Source organism: Oculina patagonica, chromosome 14 (assembly GCF_052425735.1).
Source record: "Oculina patagonica isolate OP01 chromosome 14, crgOcupat, whole genome shotgun sequence".
Lineage (NCBI taxonomy): Eukaryota > Metazoa > Cnidaria > Anthozoa > Scleractinia > Oculinidae > Oculina > Oculina patagonica.
In genome coordinates this window covers 363356-388271 of record NC_135771.1, presented here as the reverse complement: position 1 = coordinate 388271, position 24916 = coordinate 363356, and the positions used below count along the sequence as shown (strand labels likewise).

General features: G+C 36.9%; 2 protein-coding genes across 2 annotated transcripts; both read right to left on the bottom strand.

The window, feature by feature from the left end:
* Positions 1-1577: 1577 nt before the first annotated feature.
* LOC144639053 (neuropilin-1a-like) lies at positions 1578-6661 on the bottom strand. The gene is made up of 8 exons (XM_078498314.1): positions 6347-6661; positions 5881-6019; positions 5179-5489; positions 4363-4501; positions 3705-4030; positions 3087-3225; positions 2341-2666; positions 1578-1730 (listed from the first exon to the last, which is right to left on the bottom strand). Exons 1-8 carry the CDS (start codon positions 6659-6661, stop codon positions 1578-1580), a joined length of 1848 nt encoding a protein of 615 aa, XP_078354440.1.
* Positions 6662-11514: 4853 nt separating this feature from the next.
* Positions 11515-17182, bottom strand: LOC144639051 (CUB and zona pellucida-like domain-containing protein 1). Its single transcript, XM_078498312.1, has 5 exons — positions 17078-17182; positions 13817-14176; positions 12652-12804; positions 12133-12223; positions 11515-11761 (listed from the first exon to the last, which is right to left on the bottom strand). Exons 1-5 carry the CDS (start codon positions 17139-17141, stop codon positions 11515-11517), a joined length of 915 nt encoding a protein of 304 aa, XP_078354438.1. The 5' UTR covers positions 17142-17182.
* Between the last annotated feature and the right edge of the window lie 7734 nt (positions 17183-24916).

The following is a 24916-nucleotide window of genomic DNA, read 5'->3' as shown; positions in this document are numbered from 1 at the left end:
TCACACTGTAAGTCACAGCAGTAAAATAAAACTGAAGAAAATTTCGAGTCGATTCGAGTGAGGTTTTTAACAAATTTCCCCTTGATTAGCATAGTACTTTACTGTTTCAGTCAACTTAAAGATGTCACTTGTTTGAAATCCTGCCACGCTTCGGGGCTCGTTTTTCAAAGGTCCCAAAAAGTTTTCGCACCCGGAAAGCCAAAGCAAAATCTTAAACAGAGCTGTTTTATTCCATGATATTTTTAATATGAACAGATGTTCTCTTCATACAAAGTTTCAGACCTATACACTTCTCTGTTTTTAAGAAACAGATAACTAAAAATGGCTTTACGGGCCCAAGAAGTTTCCGTGCCTTTCGAGAAACGAGCCCCTGGTCACATATTAAAGCGCAAATCAACGAGGCCGCATTAGCGCGAGGATCACATTAAACTTCACTGCGCATCGTGAATCTTCCATTCACGCATAACCACAATGCTTTGCGCCTTTGATCTTACCGCCGACCACAACTCCTTGCGTTTGGTAAGAAAAATCCTATAAAGTAAATGCGCCTCTTCATCTGTGAATAGTCTCAAGAATGCTTTGTACAAAAATTTTATATCAAGTCAGCTCGAGAAAAATTTTTTTCTCTTTTTTTAGATAACAATTTTTAGATTGAGATAATTTATTTTAGTAATAATTTTTGGAGTAACCTTGAAGCTTAGCTTAAATGTTTAACTTACATTTCGATTTTTAATTAGGTTTTAGCTAGATTTTAAATAAGCTTATTAATTATATTAGATTTTTAACTTTTAGTACATTTAAGAGGGCCATAAAGTTTTTGGCTGAAAAACTCTTTCGTGTCACCCTCGTTAAATAGAGTTTTGATTGATTGATTGATTGATTGATGAACAATTCATCGAAGCGTCATTCGAAATTATTATTAGAATTTTAACAATAAAATGAAACTGAATGATTAGAGTGTATATAAACTCCACGGTACGGCCTTTTTGACGGGTCATCTACTTTCCAGGGATTCCCCCGTTTTCAAACACCATAGTCAGCTATTTCAACTGCACCTATTAAATGGCATGATGTGTTTAAGGATCCCAGGTGTCAATGCAAAGCAGAGGAAATGTATTAGAGCAGGTCTAAATGTAAAGAGGGTAAAGGTCTTGAGCATGCAATGTTAATTAGCATCCTTATCACTCGATCTCAAAGATTTTAGCAAATTAATAATGAGTAAAGTTCGCTGGTTGTCAGACCAAGTCTTGTTGCACTTAATCCATCATTGACTCTTTTTAATTATTCATTTTAAAAATTGTCGTTCGTAATTCGTCTTACTCTTCCTCGCTCCTTACCAACCTTGTTTATTTTCGGTTTATTTTATTACTTCGTTAGTATTTCCCCCAAGAAAACTATTTTTTTTAGGTTACCATCAATTTCAATTGCAATCTGAAAGTTACTTTGTACAACAAAAAATAAATTAATATATTGCGATGAAGCACCTTTAATAATTGGTGTTGCCCCAATAACTCATATTCACCCCACAAGTGTACTTTTTTCTCACATTTTTTTACTTTTTTGTTTTACCTTGGATGTCATTGAATATTACCTTTGCAACCGTAGATCTCTACTCTCATTGAGATGTAATTGTGCCATTCTATTGGCACTATCTGGATGTAACGTGCAGTGAATGGCGGGTTCAAAATGTTGTAAACAACTGTGTCACTGTCGTCATTGCCATCAAACACCTGAACGTAACAGGAAAGCAATCAGTTAGGGGGGTTGTTATTACAAGTGTACTCCGACACAACCCAATGTGCTACTAAAAAGTGGTAGTCTCTTAATTACACCTCCTTCCTGCCCAACGCAGTGCCACCTTTAAAGATAAAGTCTTGCTTGGGTCCCCCCTCGCTCTACAATGTGTACAAACTGAGAACCAAATATAAACCTCTCTCTGTGCTAGTTTTAAAGCATTGAAAACTTCATGCAAACAAAGTATTAATATCTGTCGTCTGACAATGAACTTTTTTCGTCTCCCGCTGGATTTGTGAGGCTAAAGGCTGTAGACGACTGACATTCCAGGCAATGAAAGTACACGAGGATTAAGAAAGCCACCAGATGTATACTTTCAATCATTTTGCCCTTCATGTTATTATTAACAAGTCACTGCAAGTTTCCTTATAAAATTATGGATTAATTCTTTCGGTCGAAGACATTTTTTAACACACCCTTCAAAGGGAGGCATACTAAAGCGGACATATTCCTGTTTGGACAACGAATATTTTGTTTGGTAACTACGCAATGCACTCTTTTCTTCAGCGTAGCCTAGTCGGTGGCAGGACAATAAGATGGGCATACCTTGGCTGAACTTTCATGGATTTCCTGGTAAAACTTAAAAGTTACTCCGTCAGCCCTGTGCTTTAATCTGTACTTGGTGACCCACTGGTCGTATCCGTATCTTCCCTGAGTAGCCACACGCGTCACACGGAAGTTACTGCCAAGATTCACCTGAAGCCATTGGTTAAGATCACTTTGGAGAGGCGCCCACCCTCCTTGCTTGATTCCACTGATCTTCATATTCAACCTGCCTCGTTGTGGCCCAAGGTTGTCGCCTTGCTGTGAAGACGCGCTTATTTGAGTATCATAGATTGATCCACTCTCCATCCCAACAGGTGCTATGCAATCTGAGGTAATCATGATCATCACAAGCAAACAATAAGATATAAGATACAAGAACGTGCATCCAAGGTGCAAGTTAAAGTAAGCCTTTGAGCAGATCGGGGTTTGCGAGGGGAAACGAAGCGGCCTGTCGCCACGTCAAAGTGTATTTGACCAGATTCAATTTTTTTCTTAGGAACGAGGCTATTAGTAGACAAACTCCACACGATTACTTATATACTAAAACTGAACGGTGGGGTTTATCAGGTTCAGAAATATTTATATTTTGTACTTCAAGTTACCGTCATAAATTGCATTTGGCTAATCATGCAGCAATTCCCGGACAGCTAATCCAGCTTTACTTAAATTGTTACACCCTGCAATGATAATCAGCTAGTTTTTTTCTAACTTCAGTTATATCAGAGACATAAATCGTTGACAAATACCTGGGCATCCAAAGAGCTCTATCCTCATTGAAATACGATTATTCCAGTGTGTTGGTAAAACTCGGATGTAACGTGTTATGATTGGCTGTCTCAGTTTGTTGTACACAACGGTATCACTGTCGAGATTCCCCTCGAACACCTTAAAACAACATTATGTACACAACGTTAAGTGGCGCAGTGGAGGGACCCAGGACCCAGGGAGACTGCCCCCCTCCCCCACGCCTTTATGCCTGACAATTACTGGAGCAAGATAAGACCCAACATTGCCTTAACCCCCCTCCCCCCCCCCCCCAGCTCCCCACTCCATCCATTTTAGCACTTGGGATCCGCTGCTGCTTTGTAGCAAACACTTAAATTGTCGGCTTCCTTACTTCGCTATGGCGGCTTCTATAATTAACTACCAGTATACATGTATAGACACTCGGCTCGGTTGATATTCTACCGCTATTCAGGCACGTCGATTTCAAAGAATAATTGTTAATCAGTCTTTCATTCGCTAGCTAACGCAGCGCAACAGTTTCGTTAGAAACCGAACGCTTATGTTAATATAAAATCGTGTGCTTAAAGTGCTTTTCATGTCAACTTTATTAACACAATTAATTTTTCGAGTTCGAATACCTTTGCTGAACTATCACCAACATCCTTGTAAAATTGGAAGGTGACTCCATCATCGCTGTACTGCAACATGTATTTGGTCACCCATTCATTGCAAGCATTCCTTCCTTGCGTTGCCACACGTGTCACTCGGGTGTTACTACCAAGATCAACCTGAAGCCATTGGTAAAGATTATTACTAAGAGCTGACCAACCTTCAGCCTTGTTTCCATCTGCTTTAAAATGCAACCTGGCCTGTACTGCGGAGTAGTTGCTTCCCAGTTGTGAGGAGGCGCGTAACTGGCTATCAGTTATTGATTTACTTTCCATGCCGAGAGGTGCTATACAACCTGTAGTAGAAAATATAAAAAAAGAACGTTCACTGACTGGATGTCGATATTACCAAGTCTTTTACAAGAGCTGAGCTTTCAGAAAATGGATGAGCAACAACACCGTTGCCGAACTTTCTCCAACACAATTGTAAAAGTTTTTACAAAAACAGAGATCACAATCACTTCCTATAAAGGTTTTGCCTCCCCTTCGAATTCCTCCTCCTCCTCTTTTGTCCTCGTTTTCTAGCTGCTATCAAACTAGGGAAGTATTCTAGCGTGGTAAAAGCCTGTTGATGTGATTTTTATCCTTTTACATCCATGTAACGTTCCATAAACATTCGCTTAAATACCTGGACAGCCGTAGATCTCTACCCTCAATGATACATGAATGTGCCACTGCAGAGGCAATATCCGGATATACCGTGTTGTGATTGGCTGGCTGAGTCTATTGTATACAACGGTGCCACGGTCTTGATTTCCAGTGAACACCTTCAAATTAAAACAGAGAAAGAAACAACTCTTAGGCTTCAGTTGTATTTTGAATGCGACACAAAATTACACTTCAATATTTGCAAGGCCCTGGGGACTAGTTGTAGAAGCTGGATATAAATAATGGAAAGACAATTCAGAAAGGAACGCCTTAAAGCTGTGCTGTGCTCGTATTTTGGGCGTGGCATATTTTTACCGCTCAGATGTACCAATTCATTTTGGCAAGTCTCTCTAGTATTGTTTTTGGAAGCTTAATACCCTAGAAGGTACCGGAATAACTATGACAGTAGTAATTTTTAATTCAGAGATTTTATCACGCTAACCGGTGCCAATTGCAAGCTATGACTTTTAATCCTTTTAAAAGTAATATACCCTACAAAATGTCACCTACAGGGGAGAATCCGAGTACTTGCAACCTGGAATTACTTTTACTACGTTAAAGGAGTACCCTCACGAAAAACCGTTTATTTTTTAGTCAAATTCTGAAGAAACACTAAAATAGTTTCTGGTACTTTCTTCCTCCCAAAGATGGTAACGAAAATTTTTGTAAGTACTACGAACGTTAATACGTCAGAATTACGCCAAAACGTAACAACATGTTAGTAAGTAACCTGTCATTGTCAAAAATAACGTGCTAATCATAAGTTAATCTTGTAACTTTGGAAACTTGAGTTTACCTTAGCAGAAGGGCAACTTGGTTCTTGATAGAAATGCAAGGTAAATCCGTCATCACTATACAATAACGCGTATCTGGTTACCCAGGAACCAGTTTCCCAGCGTGAAACGCCTTGAGTTGAAACACGTGTAACTCGGGTAAAGCTACCCATATCCACCTGAAGCCATTGTCTAAGATCGTCACTTCCAGCAGTCCAACCCCAGTTATTCAACCTGGCCCCTGATGGGGAATGATGTTCATCTTGTTGAGAAGAAGCGGTTATTTGGGCGTCAGATATCACTCCACTTTCCATGCCAATGGGTTCCATGCAACCTGAATTTAGTGAAACAAAGCAATAAAGGTGTAAGCAATTTTTCAAACGTCAGTTATCCGCTATGAAGACTCCATTGTTAAGAACAAGATGGATTTTACACAACGTACCCAGGAAAACTCTACCGTTTCCACCATCAGAACTCAGCATGGGCCCTGTTGTTCTATGATCAGACAAATTACTATCCGGTACTGGTTATTGGCCATTTTAACTGGGCCCATTCATTCAAAGGGTGGTGAACGCTTTTCCTCGGAAAAATTGTCATCCAGCAGATAAGTGTTGACAAATTAGCAAACTACGCTATTCACTGGACAATCATTTATCCAGTGGATAGCGTTATCTATCCTTTGAACAACCGACGCCTTGGCGGCACTGGAGAATATTATATAATACCTTGACAACCATAAAGCTCCATTCTCATTGATATATGATTATTCCACGCCACTGGTCGCAACCGGACATAGCGTGCTGTGATTGGTGGGCTCAATTTGTTATACACAACTGTGTCACTGTCTTGATTTCCCGTGAAAACCTAACCATAAAGACAGAATGGTTGCTGTGACAACAGTGCTTTGCATATGTTCAGAGACCTGTTATGTTCATTTACACATGTAACTACTGAAGGACTACATATCGTTATGTTTAGAGGGTTTTATCATTTATATATGCAACTAAAATTTTCAGACAGTATCCTTTCCACATAATATAGACCCAAATTATTTTGTAACGCAAATTCTCATCCGCAAGAGACCTCCCCGAGTCCCTCCCCGACTGAAGCCCTCTTCGAAAATAAGCCCCTTCGTAAAGGGACGTTAAGCAAATATTAGGCCAGGGCTTTAAGGAAAATTTTACGAGATACCTTTGCTGAATTGTTTCCTGCAGGTTCCTGGTAGAATTGGAAGATCACGCCATCAACGCTATACTGTAGTTTGAATTTGGTTACCCACTGTGACCATCTGATTGAATTCCTCCCCTGAGTCGCGATACCTGTCACTGTGGTATAACTACCGATATCCACCAGAAGCCATTGATTAACATCATTTGTACGAGATGTCCAACCTCCCTGCTTGTTTCCCTGTTGTTTGAAGTGAAGCCTCGCCTGTATTGCGGCATGATTGACATCCATGTGCGACGATGCCCTTATTTGGGCATTAGAGATCTCACCACTCTCCATTCCAAGAGGCGCTTCATATTTAATTTGAAAAAGTTTAAAAAAAGAGGATAAAAATAATGGAAAGGCTGAGTTAGGTTTATTTTTAAAAGAAACCTCCACTCTTAATTACGACAAGTTGACGTTGTATTGTTTGAAATAATGCCTAAATTCCAAATTTTATAGGACAAGGGAAAAATAACATTATCTAGCAAGAATAGGTGGAAAAGACTATCGCTTTTAAACTTCCCGCACGTCGCAATTTTGGATTTTATGACGTGTAATGGCTGCCCATTGTTTCACACAATAGATTCTCTGCTTTCTAACAATAGCGGCAACCATTACACGTCATAAAATCCAAAATGGCGGCGCGCAGGCAAATTTAAAAATAGGTCACCAAGGGTGACATGAGTCTAATGCCGTATGGCATAGTGATACAGATTGCGCGGTTTTCGTAAGCCGGTTAAAATTGGTTAGAGGTTTGTGTTCGGGAGTTTAATTTAAAATGCTTATAGCAAGCTAGGGGCATCGTGGATGATTATGGATGAAAACGAAACAGTCATAAATGTTATATGCTTCACAAAATTTAAAGTATGAACAGGAGTTGATGTTACTTCTTCCGTATTGTCCGTAAAAGCAGAAACGATTAAACATTTGGACAAGATTGCGTGACGATTTACAAAAAGCATGTTCATTACAACAAGGGTTGAAGAACTTCACATCGTTTTCTTTCAGATTTTTCACCATTTTGATGATGACTCTTGAAACAGATTTTGCAATAAAAGCACTTGAAATAGTGACTGTTACTCCATTGTACTGTAAGCACTTAGTGACAGATTTTCCTAAAAACGGGTGTAAATGCTCACGTCAATATAATGATGACCTTTTGAACGCTGGAAACTAGGCAATTATCACTAGGAAACCAAAACCCATTAAAATCCTGTGAATATTTTCATGGGAAAATCACAGGTTTTTCATGACTTTTTAACAGCTTTTTCATGGCTTAAATTCAGGGGTTTTTCATGGAGTGGACCCATGAAATTACCATTAAAAATGCCATGAAAATCACCTTAAAAACTCCCGTTTAATGGCCATGAAATTTCTAGTCTGAAAAGAAAAGTCATTAAAAATCCATGAAAATGCCATTAATTAATTTCATGAGATTTTCATGGTTTAGAAAGCAAAGCCATGAAACTCACTACCAGATTTTCATGGTGTGAAAATTCATGGGATACAAAATTCATGGCCCATGAAAAACCCCTGAACGGGGAGTTTTTAATGGCCCATGAAAATTTTCCCACTACTTTCATGGCCTTTTCACAGCATTATTATGGCCCATGAAATCCGGCCCTCCGTTACTTTCATGGGGTGAATAATCACTGCTGCACCCCATGAATATGCCATCAATATATAGTCCATAAACAATAAAATTATACAAAGAAACATACCAAAATTCTCTAAAGTCAGTCAGATATTGTTTCACAAGTTACATTCATTTTCTCATTGAAATGTTTAATGTTAAACAACAATGTATTATTTCTATAACAATAACACAAAATACAACTGCATTGCAATTAAAAGCTCAGCTCATACCAAATGTGTCAAACATGAAAAGAAAGGGTCTCTAAACAGACGTAAGACTTAATTCACAAATATTCTACAGCTGATTCATATATATAAAAAAAAAATTATAACCTTGTTTTAACATAACATAACATTCTTTACACTTAGCGTTCATTGAGTAACTCTGTTTTTTTCAAGCTATCCTGCTTTCATTGGAAGTTCAAAAGCTGTAATAAAATACAAAGCAACATACAAGGTCGGTAATAATCTTACTTGTAAGTCTTTAGAAAAGCGCATCACCAGTGATTGTGTATACGAATTTCGTAAGTTACAAGTGTTCAAAACATTCAAGGAGCAGTAGCTTTCTTTTAGTTTTTCAGCTGAATAAATATATCAAAAAATCAGTGCTGATATAAGCTAAAAGTTTGTTTTACAAATGTAAGCTTAAGTCGACGATCAACTTCAGTTACGTAATTAAGTGCTCTATCGCTGGGTAGGATTTGATGGTCTTCTTCTTGAACTACACTAATACTTACTTGCCCGTAGTTGCTTTCCATTCTCTGAAACATTTACGATCCTTACTTGATCTTTTACGTGCAATTTTGAAGGGAATCTCATGATAAATACAACTAAACAGAATTGCCAGAGACAGATCGATTCAACATTACCGCCAGAAAAAAACGACTTTTGGAATGACAATCCGCTGGTCAAAAGTACCATTTTAACATAATTCCCAAAGCATCATGGGATGGATTCAACATGGCGGAGTGTTGCTGTACTCGATTTTCAGAAGAGAAACACAGTGTTTTACTTAGTTTATAATACGCTTGTACTATAAAGCTGGACATGTAGCCACAAATCAAGATGCCCTTGGTTATTCCAATCGGTTCAAATTCTGAAAGGTTGAAAAGTTTGGATTTTCGTTGGCAAGACAATGATCAACCAAGAATATGCGGTGCTGCAGTCCACACAACTTTTACAGGCCAATCCCTGCAGTTTTTCAGCAGGTAAACAGAAATCTTTGCGCCTTAAATTATAAAATTTGTTAAACCTATTGATGCTAGAAACGATTTTAAGCGTTAAATTAACATCAAAGGCTAGGATGGTGAGTTTCTTGTACTAGATCAGACACTCGCACAGGAGCAATAATGCAAATCCAAATGGTGAATCAATTATAGCTGTAACAGCCGCATTTTATTCATAACACTAAGGTAACAAACTTCCGAAATCAATTATCTTTATCTTTTTAATTTCAGGACGAAGGCAGTGCTTATGGGCAATATAAGAGAGAATGTCAACATAAACAGGATAAGACTGTTTTGCCACTTAATAGATTCCAAAACTAAAGAAACTTGTGTGATTTTATTAAACTAGTTGTACACAAGGCTAAATGGTGTCATTTGGCATTATTTTACACAAATGCAGGTTGTTCAGAACAGCAAAAATATGTATATTTTCAATAGAATACAAACAAAGCTCATCGATTCAAACTTATGTAAGCCAAGATACCGCTCAGCTGTTGTAGTTTTCTTAATTGATGACCCATAATTCATGAAGGCGTTAAGAATATTTCATGGTGTCATGTCTTAATTATAAGCAATACTTTCATGGAAATTTACGATCCATGAAATTCATAACTCCAAAAGAATATATGCTTTTACATGGGTCATGAAATTGTAAGTTTAAATTTCATGGAAATTTCATGCCCCATAAAATCAGTCTTTAATTTGGTGTGTTCTACAGGTCACTTCAGATTTCATAGAAATTTCATATGAATATAGCTCATCATGTTGGTCAGATGGTCAATCAGCATTTTAAGAGAACAGATTTTTTGGATAATTTGTGAATTGAAACTTGTTTCCAGTACTAGTTGACATATGGTCACAATAGTGAAATTTTGCTCACCACTAAAAGTAGCAAATTAAATACGCAAGTTTCCTCTTAATATGTTGTTTCTTACCATTATTTTTGTGTCCAAAGATTCTTGGATAACTCATGGGAATATTACTAATGTTTGTGTGCATGCCCCATAAATAACTTTCATATGACAGGTGTACATGTGACCCAGTGCAAGAAAATATACGATTCAAAATCTACAGAATATTAGAGCTTTTCATGGGTCATGAAATATATATGTTTACATTTCATTGAAATTTCATGGCCATGAAAACCAACTTCCGTCTGTTACCAATTTTCATGGCCGTGAAAGTTTTTTCATGGGTTGTGAATTTCATTTATTTTGATTTCATGGATTTTTCATGCCCATGAAATCTGACTTAGGAATTTTCAACATTTTTCATGGCCATGAAATCTTTTTTCATGGGTCATGAAAAATACTACTTCATATTTCACGGAAAATTCATGGGCTCAGAAACACCATGAAATTGACAATCTCCATTTTCATGACCATGAAAATGGGTTCATGGGGTTTCCACGAGATATTCATGGGTTTTTCATTGAACTAAGATTGGTAGTGTATTATCGAGCTACCATACACAGGAGCGAAGACTGTTTATCATGATGTACAAATTTCGCGAATCATCACTTCCATATCAATGTAACCATTTTATGATTTTTCTAGCTGTAAGAAGAACTTAAGATCTCTGAGAGTCGTAAAAGCATGAAATTCGATTTCAGTGTATGGCAAAGGCCAGGACAGTGTAATACTGCAAAGCGGCCAAACAAACGCATTTTGATTTAGTCGCGTAACTTGATTTACATTTATCCATGTACATCTTTTATTTTTGAAGGTTTTTGTTTGCACTGTAAAGAAAAAATTGGTCAAAATTCGAATGACTTAAATACAAAAACCGAGGTAAAGTTTTCTATTTTTTAAAACAAAATAAATATTTGGTCGCATTGTGTAAATAAACGCGAGTCGCCGTCGAAATATTTTTTCTCAAAGACGTCTTGCTTTTTAAGCAAGACGAAAACACAAGTGCTTAACTGAACTGAAAACGAAGATTTATTTTCACAAAAAGCTTACAAATGTCTTAACTGGAAAATTATTTCGTCCTGTTCAAGTGTTGAATAATCGTGACTTGAGAAAGAACTTTTAATTATGCGTGGGAACACGTGTCGCTGATTGGCTGTTTTTAATTGAAACTAATCGTGCGTGTCCGTACGGAGTTCGTTCTTGCAGCTGATCATTGTTTTCTACATAACAGCGAACGATTATCGATCCCGAACCATTCCCTTGGGATTGCTAACAGCTTTTTTTCATATAACAAAGAGTCTAATGCGCATGCGCAAAGCGCACGCAAGCATTAGACTCAAAAACGATCATGTTGTCCACTTTTTGTTGCGATTAACTGTTATTTCTTACGTGATTGACGGCTTTGAAGTAGAATTCTCAAAGAAATTTCACTGGGTCCTTTGTATCTCTCATGCTGTTCTTGTGTGATCCAGTGTGGCTTGTTTGATTGAGCGTAGCCAATGAATGCAAATGAGCTACGATAGGCTGCTAGAATGGAATCTTTAGCGCCCAGTCTCCTGAGAGCATCAAAAGCTGATGACGCGTACATTGACGCCTCGTCTTGTGTGGCAACAAGGACGATTTTACTGTGGCAAACAAAAAGTCAGTGTTTTAAAATATTTAATTTCGATTTGTTAACGCCCAAACGGTTGTCTTTACACACAGAGCAAAAACAATAATCGATACCAATATAATTATTTTGTTCAACTTTTCTTTGAAAGAAAAATGCTAAGAAATTCAAATACAGCAACAGCAGAAAATGCCTTTATTGGTACTCTCCTTTTATCCATTAAAGAGAAAGTCAGTTTTATAGAATGTATAGATATATATTTGTTTGTTGACGCCCAAACTGTTGCCTTTAGAACACAATCAATAATTTCGTTCAATTTGCCAAGAAACAAAAATGACAATAACAGCAAAATCAAAAAGAAGATACTTTATTGGTCATTGTACTTACTTTCCATTTATGGCGTTAAGATAGTCTCGTAACTTTTCACCAGCAGAGAAATCTCCATGGGTGTCAAAACTTTGTGACCCCAGCACTGCCCCTATAAATCAGAAGAAAATTTTTCCTTCACAAAGGGATCTTGTGCTGCCTTGACCACTGGACTTTTGTAAGTTGGGGATACGGGAAAAGAAAGTACGCGGGGAACGCTACATCGTCTCACTCGCACCCTCGTTCACCCCTTTCCGCCTCTCCTCCCCCAGGGACCCTCTGCGGAGGAAGGAGTTGCGAAAATACAATACAATCTAAACACATGGTCCTTAGTGTAATGCAGTAATTTTAAATGCACGGCTAGTACGACGACACTTAGTGTAATGGTTACATGAATAGCCGCGTATTCCATCAATCCTGAGTACCGCTATCCCAGATCTGCCATTCAAGGTCTTACATATACCGGGTCACACTCACACACGGTTTAATCACACAATAAGCCAAAAAAAAAATTGCAGAGCAAAACACAACTTTACTTACCAGTTTGAGCATCAACAACGACTACATTATGACCCCTGCCATGATGCGAATGATCTTTTCCATTCACGATGATGTAAGCAATACCACATGACCCAACTGACAGTCCTGGATCATTGCAACCTTCACTTCGCATGTAAAGGTTCAGAAAGGACGCTACAAGAAACAAAAAAGTTACCTACCTTTTTACATGAAATTTTCGCGACACGTTAATTTCGCAAATTTTGCGATTCCAAGAAAATCGCAAAATTAAAGTGACGCGAACAATCAGTGTCGCGAATATAACATGACGCGAAAATTAAGTGACTCACATTAGGGACCTTACGAAACCACGACGACTGCGACACTGAAGACAACTTCGACTGAAAAATGAATTTATATTTTACTTTAGAATCTTGCAACTATCCTAATTTATTTTTCTGCGTTTGTAGTGTCAGAACTAATCTGTAGCTGACTATGTAAGAGCATCATTAATTTCAAATTAAGAAATATGACAAATTCGCCGTCGTGGTTCACATTCTCCAGACTACGCATAATTTTCTGATGGATTTCGTTTCAATCAAAGTAAAAGAACTATGAGAGGCGGAGTTCTCAAGTTACACGTTCGCTGGCAAAAATTTTTGTCATCTCCACCTCCATTACTTCTTGAGAGAGTTGTCAAAAAGCTGTCAAAAGGGACCAAAAACTTTGCCAAATGGTAATAGACTACGCGCAGCACTGTAAATACGTCACTTACTTACTTCAGCATTACAAATTACAATTACAAATGGACTAGATGATGTGGACACAACTGAATTGAACACTGACATAAATAAATAAATAAATAAATAATAAATAAATAAATGGGAATTTAACATTCAACGCACAATTCTGATTGGTTGTAATAGAACCCTTCAGAACAATCAGAATCAGAATTGTGCGTTAAAAGAATCTTCAAGCAGACGTTTCAGCACTATTCAAGGTACTGGCCTAGGTAGACCGTTGTTTAGTTTAATTTTTATCTTTCGTATTCTTTCTCTCTTTTTGCGAATGCGTATTTAAAAGTATTTTATTTCCTCGAGATTATTGTCTATTGTCAAGCTTTATCTAACGTTATTGACTTAAAAATATCGTAACAAAAAGTTATAGTTAAAATTCACTTAAAATACTACACATTAAGACTACTTACCAGAACAATTAACAGAATGGTAAACCGCCTGAAAACCGGGATAAGAACTATTCATATCTGACTTGAATATTACAAGCAAGCTGTTAGACGAGGAATATATTCCTTCCTCGGGGGGAGGGTGACCGTCATAGAACACTCCCAACACCTCCCCTCTCTCTTCGTCTCCATCGTACACATAAACACTGTCCGTGTTGTTTTCAGCTTGTAAACTGAAGCTGGTGAACATCAAGTACACTTGATGTGATGGACTAACCGTGATCCTCCATGAGCAGTACTGATCATCCGGGTACTTTTGTGGATAGTTGGGAGAGTGGAAACCACCGCTGTCTGCATGCAGAGTTTCGTTACAACCATTGCACACTAAAAGAAAGAAAGGCGATAAAAAATTAAAATTAAGAATGAGCACGAAGTAGTACCATGAACAATAAAAAATAAGATAAAAATAAGAAAAATTAAAAAAAGCGGTAAAAAATGGAAATTAAGAATGAGCAGAAGAAAGTACCATTATATTACACTGCATTGTACTACATAACATTGAACGAAAATAATAATAATAATAAATATAATACATGTAGCTGAATAAATAAATAAATAAATAAATAAATAACTAGATAAATAAGCGAAAAAAGTCAACAACAAGCTTCATTTGCATGACTACATAGGATTAGTAGTATTGCAAAAGCTACTTAAATTTAATAACTTATTATTTCGATAACTTAGATAACTAGTAAAATAGAAAATAACATAAAACAAAATAGAATAACTACAACAATTGATACAAGAAATATAAATGTTAGGAACCGACGTTTTTTTTAACATTGTCAAGCGCCCTTGAACGTATGGAAAGGGCGCTATACAAATGATTATTATTATTATTATTATTATTGTTTCGGTGCATCTTGCGCCATTTTCAAGGTTACATGAGTGATAAAAAGCGGTTGTGAAGAGGCTAAGTTGTGAGCAAATTGGCATAAAGAGTGCCAAGCTTGGCACTCTTTATGTAACCTTAATTATGTATAACCGGAACGTCGGTTCCTATTATTTATATTTCTTGTATCATGTATTACCAAATCGTTTCTTATTACAACAATTGTTCATTTTAACTATTTGATGTTGTGATCACTGTAACGAGATTGTCTCTCAATTCAATGAAAGAATGCATTAGCTGAATGTTTACAAAGTAGTCAGTGGAATTCATTCCATTCGCGTGGTAGCAGTCGTATTTATGGGTTCGTTGAGTCAGATTGGGTCATGTAATGTTAAAACTGCTCGCTTCTCAACTCAGAAAAGGGACTAAAAAAAAAGACCAAACTATGCTCGCACTAATTACTTTAACTTTTCCTTAGATATATAAACGAATGAAATCCGTTGCCGAGTGTTGTCCTTGAGGCTCAATCATTAAGTTTATTTAAGAAAAAGCTGTTAAGCCATTTACTGTTTTATATATTAATATTACTTATCTTAGTATGATAAATTGTTACAAGCTCAATTTTTTTCAATTTTTTTTATTTTTTCTCGTCGTTAGTAAATATATTTGTAAATTTTAGCTTTATCTAGGATAACAGCTTTTACATGGGAATTCAGTTTCCCCCTGCTGTTATCCTCCAACTAGTTTTTTTTTAATATTTATTTTATCCATTTTTAGTTGTAAATGTAAATTGTTTAGGAAATCCCAAATAAATAAATAAATAAAAACAATTGGCTGATCCCGTATCACTCATTGTCAAATGTCACATGCGAGCCCAAGAGGTGAAGTGGTTTCCTTTCACGCAGGTTAAGAAGTGCGCGCCACTTGCGCAGTTTAGTCGTCGATTAGAGGGTCATTTTATTAAGAATTTCCCGTTTTGGTCTTGAAATCTGCATGCTCTATGTTTGTCCTTATTTTTTCTTGAGTTGCGATTAAGCTAAAATTTTACAGACTTACAGATGAGGAAGACAATTTGCGGTATAGCTTTTCAAGAAAAGCATTTTGGAAGGTTAGATAATTATTATTCTATTCAAAACAAAAAAAATTGGGGAAGAATAACGCGGTGCAGACGTACCTGGCAATTCTAAAGCATAGAGCAGGGTGAGCAGGCTTACAGCTTTCAATCGCAGCAGCACCATCGGAAGACGCCACCGTAAATTAAAGCTAATGAGCAAAATACTGTATTCCGCAAAGGAAGAAGCAACTAAAATGGTGTCCGCGTCGAGTTAATGTTACATACTGATAGACTAGATAGTCCGGATATTCAGCCAAGTCCCTTGATGACGTGACATGTCAGTTGGGGTCACGATGAATCTGATAATTCCATAATGTTAAAATTATTTGATAAAAGTGGACACTGGCTTAAAATATGCGCAGGACATTTCGACTACTGCTGTAGTCTTCTTTAGCAATATGTAAATTTAAAACGGCGTCCCTGGTGTTATAGGGTTAAAAAAACTAAAAATGCAGAAAATAGGTGATAAGGAATGTACCGAATTAAAAGGGAGGTGGAATTCTAAAAACGCGACTAAAAAGGATAGAATAGGGGGTGGTATGCAATTAAAAATTGTTAAGTTTTTTATAAATGTTCGGGAATGCTACGTGTTCATTAATAGCGTTTCCATCTCGGACTGAGTGCCACGCTTCGAGGAAAAGTCTTTGTCTCCAAATTGAAAAGTGGCTCACAAGCCCATCCGTTCAATCGCCAATATTTTGAAAAAACCCAAAGATAAAATAAGCCAGTGTTAACTTTTCTCAAATAATTTTAATCTTATCATGCCTGGCTACAAACCAGATATTTTTTAAACTCCATAATGGCCCGGGCATAATGGACACTCGCCAAGAGGAACTTTTCATACCGGACGTTTGATTGCTTCCTTTGATATCGAAATCACCTACTGTGTTTCTGTTTTCCGTCTGTGTTTTGAAAGTGGATCAACAAGCTGAATACAGACTAAGAGACAGACCATTAGAAAAGTGATAGGGAAGGTGGGGGATTTTCGGCTTGCACGAATTTTTTTTACGCCCATGGCTTGTGCAGGAATTTTTTTGAACCTTTAAAGTTTTTAGACTGACATGTTCCTTTTTAGACAAACGATTTGCTATAGAGTTTTAATATTTCCAAAAAAATTGTTGTTATTCACTAATTTAATCCTTTAGGGACTGGGGGTGCGCCGGAGCAATTCGTAAACTGGTAAAAAATTGCGGTAAAGCTTTTCGAGTAAAAATAATTCACAACAGTATCTATTCTATTCACAACAGAAAAATTTGTATACCGCGGTGCAGTCTCTTACCTGGCAATTCTAAAGCATAGAGCAGGGTGAGCAGGCTTACAGCTTTCAATCGCAGCAGCACCATCGCCTCTTCGAAGACGCCGCCGTAAAGTTAAAAGAACAAACTATTCCACAAAGAAAGAAGCAACTAAAATGCTGTCCGCGTCGAGTAAATGTTAAACACTGATAAACTAGATAGTCCGGATATTCAGCCAAGACACTTGATAAAGAGACATGACAGCTGAGAAGAAAACGTGCGTGATAACTCTATAATGGACACTCGCCAAGAGGAACTTCCGGACGCTGAAGCACTTCCTTTGATCTTAAAAACAACGATTTCTGCTCTCCGTCTGTGTTTTGAAAGTGGATCAACCAGCTGAATGCAGCTTAAATCAAGACAAATTATTCACAGTACTTATTGTGCAGTCACATGGTAATAATAATAATAATAATAATAATAACAGTTCTTAGCACGCACTTTACATACGTCTCAGTGCGTTTACATTTGAAATTTAAAAGTAAAAATATAAAAACCCGATTTAAATTACAATCAGATAAAAATACGCTAAGGATAACCTAATTTATTTACAATTGATAAAAAATAAAAATAAAAATGACAATAAAAACATGGCGAACTTGTTAAAAATATATCGACCTAAATAAACATGTCTTTAAAAGTGTTTTAAAAGTGGAGACTGAAGGGGCATTCTTTACTGTTGTTGGTAGTGTGTTCCAAAGTCTCGGCGCAGCAATGGAAAAGGCCCGATCTCCGTATGTAGAGGTGGCCGATCTTGGAAATTTAAGCAAATTTTGCGAGGCCGAGCGTAGACAACGTGATGGCACGTATTGGTCAAGAAGATCTACAATGTATGACGGAGCATAGCCATTCATAGCTTTATAGGTAAACAACAAGATCTTAAACGAAATGCGTTCGCTAACAGGCAGCCAGTGTAATTGTTGTAGAATAGGGCTTATGTGATCCGTGCGCTTTGCCTTAACCACCAATCTCGCAGCAGTGTTCTGAATGCGTTGTAACTTTTGAAGTTACAAACTTTTGTTATTGAGGACAGCGCACTGAGAAACGACAAGAGGGGTACATGACGCATACTTAGTTTGGCACAGTTTGTCATGGAAGAAGGCGGCGCCCATATGTTTTCCTTTTTCCGGTCATTTTTTGCCGGAGTATTTACGCGATATTTGATTTTTCCGAAATTTTAGCTGTTATTAATCATGGGCTGAGGCGATGCTTGTTGCGACGCCCAAAACGAACACCAGGAAACATGCGGAAAGTAAAGTTATCTGGTAAAACGACCGGAAAAAGCAAAAATGTTTACTTTTGTTCGACGGTTTTTTTTAAATCGTCGCAGTCTATTGATTGAACACTTCTCATTCTTGCGGATATACATGCTTGAATTTTTTCTTGGAATGATGACTCAAAATAATAAGAAATCCTCCCGGGTGATCAACAGCTGATTTCTCTCAATAGTTCAAGAACACTACCCGACAGACAATGGTTGCCCGACCTTCAGCAAAATAGCCGACCAAGTTCCTATACTGTCTGAGGTAACAATACGGCGAATCATCTTGATGTATCCGGCATGAATTTTATTGACAATATCTGAAACCTGCCCTGAATTTCATTGATAAGACTGCTGTACGCTGCATTCATCTCAGAGTTCTTGTCAAACTGAGAAGCCAGTCACGTCAAAAGATCTACCAGTGTATCATCCTTCCCGTTTTCCTTTCCTTTTCCTTTTCCATGCTATTTGTCGATGAATACACCTTAACATACAAGGGTTCATTACATTGGTGTCTAAGGTCAATATGTTGTCCATTAAATATTTCATTTTGCTGCATAATATATAAGAGAATACACTTAGGAGGAAAAAATACAGGGTTACAAAACTCCTAGCGACTAAGAACACTGTTGCAAACTACGCCAACTACACGGCATGTAATAAATACATGAATAACCTGATAAATATATGTTAGAGGGTAAAAATATATTTGTAATCAGATTACATTCATAAATAATTCCTTTTCCATGCTATGAACATGGGCCAGAGAACCCTCCCGAGCGCCTCGTAACTTAGCTTGTAAGCTCGCATGACACGATTCTAAAGCTTTCCGTGAAAAATGCTCTCAGTGAAAGTCTCTCCAAACACTCAAGCTTCGCCCATATGTCTGAGATTTCCAATAACTGTAAGCACTTTCCAGTGACTTTGCTAAAATTAATGTTCTTTGGATGTGGAACTTCCCAGTAAGATAACAACACTCTTGAACGCTTGTCCATATAGGCATCTTTGCTTTCTTGTACAAAACCTGCTTTCATTGTAACTACTATATATTTCCTATTCCTGAGCCTCTTCAGTTGTTTTGCATCTGAGAATAACTATCCACAGATTTTCAAATTCGCGTGCAAGGCATTCACGATCGGCAGTAGACCAACGATTGGCAGTGCACCAGTCGCTCGGGCTCGCCTTGTATTGCAGAGCGAAAAATACGAAGCGCCTGAAAAGTAGGTTGGTTTTGAAATATTTTTCCATATTTTTTTGCACTTGTACTGGACACCTTCAGCTTGGGAAAATCTGAGGATTTATTTCTGCACTATTTCTTCTGATTAGAGTTACATTATAGTCAAACTGAAAGATAAATTACAAGTTGTTAGAGGCTTTGTGCCGTAATTGTTCGTAACTGTCTTGAACGAATACAAACTGAAATTAAACTACATTGAACTAACAATTCTTGTGATCCTTTTCCCGATCGTAGCCTTGTGTTAGGTTATATATCCTTCCCTGATTTAACTTAACATACAAGATTGCATCGCTACTGCTCGTCTCGTACCGCGTGTTGGTTTTTATATAGATATCCCCCTAGGGACTTAGCATAACCACGCTAGGACTTAACATAATTTTGTGAACGTGCAAAACACGTATATTGATACATTTATTTCTCGTCTAGCCTCGTTTTTGTGCTAGGGGGATATGGTTGCGTGACCAATCTTGCTTTTAATAATTATGTTTGCCCGTTCAGCCTCTTTTCCATGTTACAGGAATGAGAGCCTTAAAGAAACACCCCTTAAATGCCGAACTCCTAACAATTCAAGATTGAAACAATCATATTCTTAATCAGGGTGACAAGACCGATTCCTGCTTCTACTCAAAATGTTTAGCGAAAACGAAAAAATAAGCACATTTTGAAACTGTACCTCCTGACGATGACAATGGTTAAAAAATACCCAAAATTTGGGTATAAAATAACCATGGTTAACATATACTCAAAATTTGGTATAAAGTAATCATGGTTAAAATATACTCAAAACTTAGGTATAAAGTAACCAAGGTTAAAATATACTCAAAACTTGGGTATAAAGTAACCATGGGTCAAAATATACCCAAAATTTGAGTATAAAGTAACCATGGATAACATATACTCAGAAGTAACCATGTGAAGAAATTATTCTACATGACACGAGCGTGGGACAAAGAAAAAAAATCTGAGTCCCCGGCGGGAATCGAACCCATGGCCTCCAGATACCGGTTGGGCACTCTAACCAACTGAGTTACATGAAACTCGCTGTGAGCTAGGCCATTTACTAGGTTGATAAGTGACACGCGTCCTGCATACTGCTAGGATCAGCAATGTTGAAATCATCAAATTTGTAGTAAATAATAAAGATGGTAGATTTTAAGCTCGGTGATATTTAGTGAAGAAATTATTCTACATGACACGAGCGTGGGACAAAGAAAAAAAAATCTGAGTCCCCGGCTGGAATCGAACCCATGGCCTCCAGATACCGGTTGGGCCCTCTAACCAACTGAGTTACGTGAGACTCGCTGTGAGCTGGGCCATTTACTAGGTGGATAAGTGACACGCGTCCTGCATACTGCTAGGATCAGCAATGTCGAAATCATCAAATTTGTAGTAAATAATAAAGATGGTAGATTTTAAGCTCGGTGATAAATAGTGAAGAAATTATTCTACATGACACGAGCGTGGGACAAAGAAAAAAATCTGAGTCCCCGGCGGGAATCGAACCCATGGCCTCCAGATACCGGTTGGGCACTCTAACCAACTGAGTTACGTGAGACTCGATGTGAGCTAGGGCATTTACTAGGTTGATAAGTGACACGCGTCCTGCATACTGCTAGGATCAGCAATGTCGAAATCATCAAATTTGTAGTAAATAATAAAGACGGTAGATTTTAAGCTCGGTGATAATTAGTGAAGAAATTATTCTACATGACACGAGCGTGGGACAAAGAAAAAAAATCTGAGTCCCCGGCGGGAATCGAACCCATGGTTGAAATATACCCAACATTTGGGTATAAAGTAACCATGGTTAAAATATACTCCAAATTTGGGTATAAAGTAACCATGGTTAAAATATACTCCAAATTTGGGTATAAAGTAACCATGGTTAAAATATACCCAAAACTTGGGTATAAAATAACCATGGATAAAATATACCCAAAATTTGGGTATAAAGTAACCATGGTTAACATATACACAAAATTTTGGTATAAAGTTACCATGGTTAAAATAATTATACCCAAAATTTGGGTATAAAATAACCATGGTTAAAATATACCCAAAATTTGAGTATAAAGTAACCATGGTTAACATATACTCAAAATTCGGGTATAAAGTACCAAGGTTAAAATATACCCAAAATTTGGGTATAAAATAACCATGGTTAAAATATACCCAAAATTTGGGTATAAAGTAACCATGGTTAAAATATATCCAAAATTTGAGTATAAATTATATATATATATTAACATATACTCAAAATTCGGGTATAAAGTACCAAGGTTAAAATATACCCAAAATTTGGGTATAAAATAACCATGGTTATTTCATGATTGACACATTTTCTTTTGTTATTCAACAACCTTTATTTAACATTCAACCCTGATGAATATTAACTAACTGAAAGTCCGGGGAGGGCTTGATAACGTAGCAGGGAAGAGCGGGGCTTATGAATTGAATTTATGATTATTAATGAGGGATTTATCTGTATAAATCCCTCCTTCAAGGATTTATCTGTATAAATCCCTCGTTTCAGGGATTTATACAAATAAATACCTCAAACGTGGGATAATTTGTTAAACCTCTCATAAATATTCTAGGCTACGACTAATCTCTTCCTGACCAAATCAAACCCCTTCTATGGACAAATTAAACTTCACATTTCCAACAATAAAGTTTTTAAAGCAAACAAATACAAAACAAATTAAACCATATAAACAGCCCAAACATTTCTTAGGATTACTTTTCCTGATATTTTAAGTCTTTCAAAATTAATAGGCCTTCTTCTGTTGATAAATTCATTTCGGAAATATAAAATTCAAGAAAAACAGAATCGACATAAGCAATTTGAAAAGCTCGCTTGAATTTGTCGCCGCATATTGCCTCAGTTAAAAATCCTTCTGCTTGACTATCCTGTTTGAATACAACAACGCGCGTCTCATTCCTAAAAACATGACATTCCTAAAGGTTTCCTAACAACTTATCTGGAATTCAGTGACCTTGTTCCTGTCGTTGGTTCAACTCTTCGTAAAATGCCCTTGCCGTTTCTCTCGAGGTTTTTCTTCGTACATTATGGACGCCGTACAAAACACACTAACCCGCTCCTTGCGAACATCACACAGAGCAAAACAAATTGTCAAAACATCACAACAGTCCTGTGTTATTCAAATAAGTTTGACAAGTCACAATAAGTCGCGAAACCGTGAAAAGCGCACGATCAGACCATTCTGCGAAAACCTCACAATGGCAACAATACAACAAAAGAAGGATATGTTGTTTACGGTCGGAGCCGAGGTTTCACTAATTAGACACCTTTTGTCCTGCTGGAAACGGGCTTTATATAATGATCCCTCATGAATAATATCATAAAATAAGTCAGATAAATACCTCGAACGTCGGTATTAATCCATATACATCCCTCGGGCCTACGACCCTCGGGATGTATATGGATTAATACCTCCGTTCTCGGTATTTATCTCTTACTTAAAATATACTCAAAATTTGGGTATAAAGTAACCATGGTTAAAATATACCCAAAATTTGGGTATAAAGTAACCATGGTTAAAATATATTCAAAATTTGGGTATAAAGTAACCATGGTTAAAATATGCTCAAAACTTGGGTTTAAAGTAACCATGGTTAAAATATACCCAAAATTTGGGTTTAAAGTAACCATGGTTAAAATACACCCAAAAGTTGGGTATAAAGTAAACATGGGTAAAATATACCCAGGATTTGGGTATAAAATAACAATGGGTAAAATATACCCAAACTTTGGGTATAAAATAACCATGGGTAAAATATACCCAGAATTTGGGTATAAAATAACCATGGGTAAAATATACCCAAAATTTTTTGCATAAAGTAACCATGGTTAAAATATACCAGAATTTGGGTATAAAATAACCATGGGTAAAATATACCCAGAATCTGGGTATCAAATAACCGTGGGTAAAATATGCCCAAAATTTGGGTATAAAATAACCATGGGTAAAATATACCCAGAATTTGGGTATAAAATAACCATGGGTAAAATATACCCAAAATTTGGGTATAAAATAACCATGGGTAAAATATACCCAGAATTTGGGTATAAAATAACCATGGGTAAAATATACCCAGAATTTGGGTATAAAATAACCATTGGTAAAATATACCCGGAATTTGGGTATAAAATAACCATGGGTAAAATAGATCCAGAATTTGGGTATAAAATAAGCATGGGTAAAATATACTCAGAATTTGGGTATAAAATAACCATTGGTAAAATATACCCGGAATTTGGGTATAAAATAACCATGGGTAAAATAGATCCAGAATTTGGGTATAAAATAAGCATGGGTAAAATATACTCAGAATTTGGGTATAAAATAACCATGGGTAAAATATACCCAGAATTTGGGTAAAAAATAACGATGGGTAAAATATACCCAGAATTTGGGTATAAAATAAGCATGGGTAAAATATACCCAGAATTTGGGTATAAAATAACCATGGGTAAAATATACCCAGAATTTGGGTATAAAATAACCATGGGTAAAATATACCCCAAATTTTTTGTATAAAGTAACCATGGTTAAAATATACCAGAATTTGGGTATAAAATAACCATGGGTAAAATATACCCAAAATCTGGGTATAAAGTAACCATGGTTAAAATATACCCAAAGTTTGGGTAAATAGTAACCATTTTAATTTTATTTATACATTTTTATAGCGCTAAAACTATAAATATTATAAAGCGCTGTTTACTATATGTAAAAATAATATAAAAATATAAAAATTAGCATAACGCTACATACAAATAAACTAGAAACAGTGTGATTGAAAAGTTAAAACGCTTAAACGCGAAATGCTTTCTTAAAAGGAAAGTCTTCAATTGACTTTTAAAAGTCTCCACTGATGACGCTTTGCGAATGTCAACAGGAAGCTCATTCCACAGGGACGGGCCTGCCTTGGCAAAGGCTTTATCCCCAAAATTTTTCAGCATTATCTTGGGGACAACTAGCATATCATGGCCAGCGGAACGCAGGTTGTACCGACCAACAGGCTTGGCCTTCAAAAGGCCAGAGATGTAAGGCGGAGCTTTCGCATGGAGGGCCTTGTATACCAGTAGCAGTATCTTTAACGTCACCCGGTACCGAACAGGAAGCCAGTGTAGGGTATAAAGTAACCATGGTTAAAATATACCCAAAACTTGGGTTTAAAGAAACCATGGTTAAAATATACCCAAAATTTGGGTATGAAGTTACCATGGTTAAAATACACGTGGGAAGCGTAAATGTTGCTGGAGGCGAAGGCTGAGAGGAACTCCAGCTTCTTGAGTTT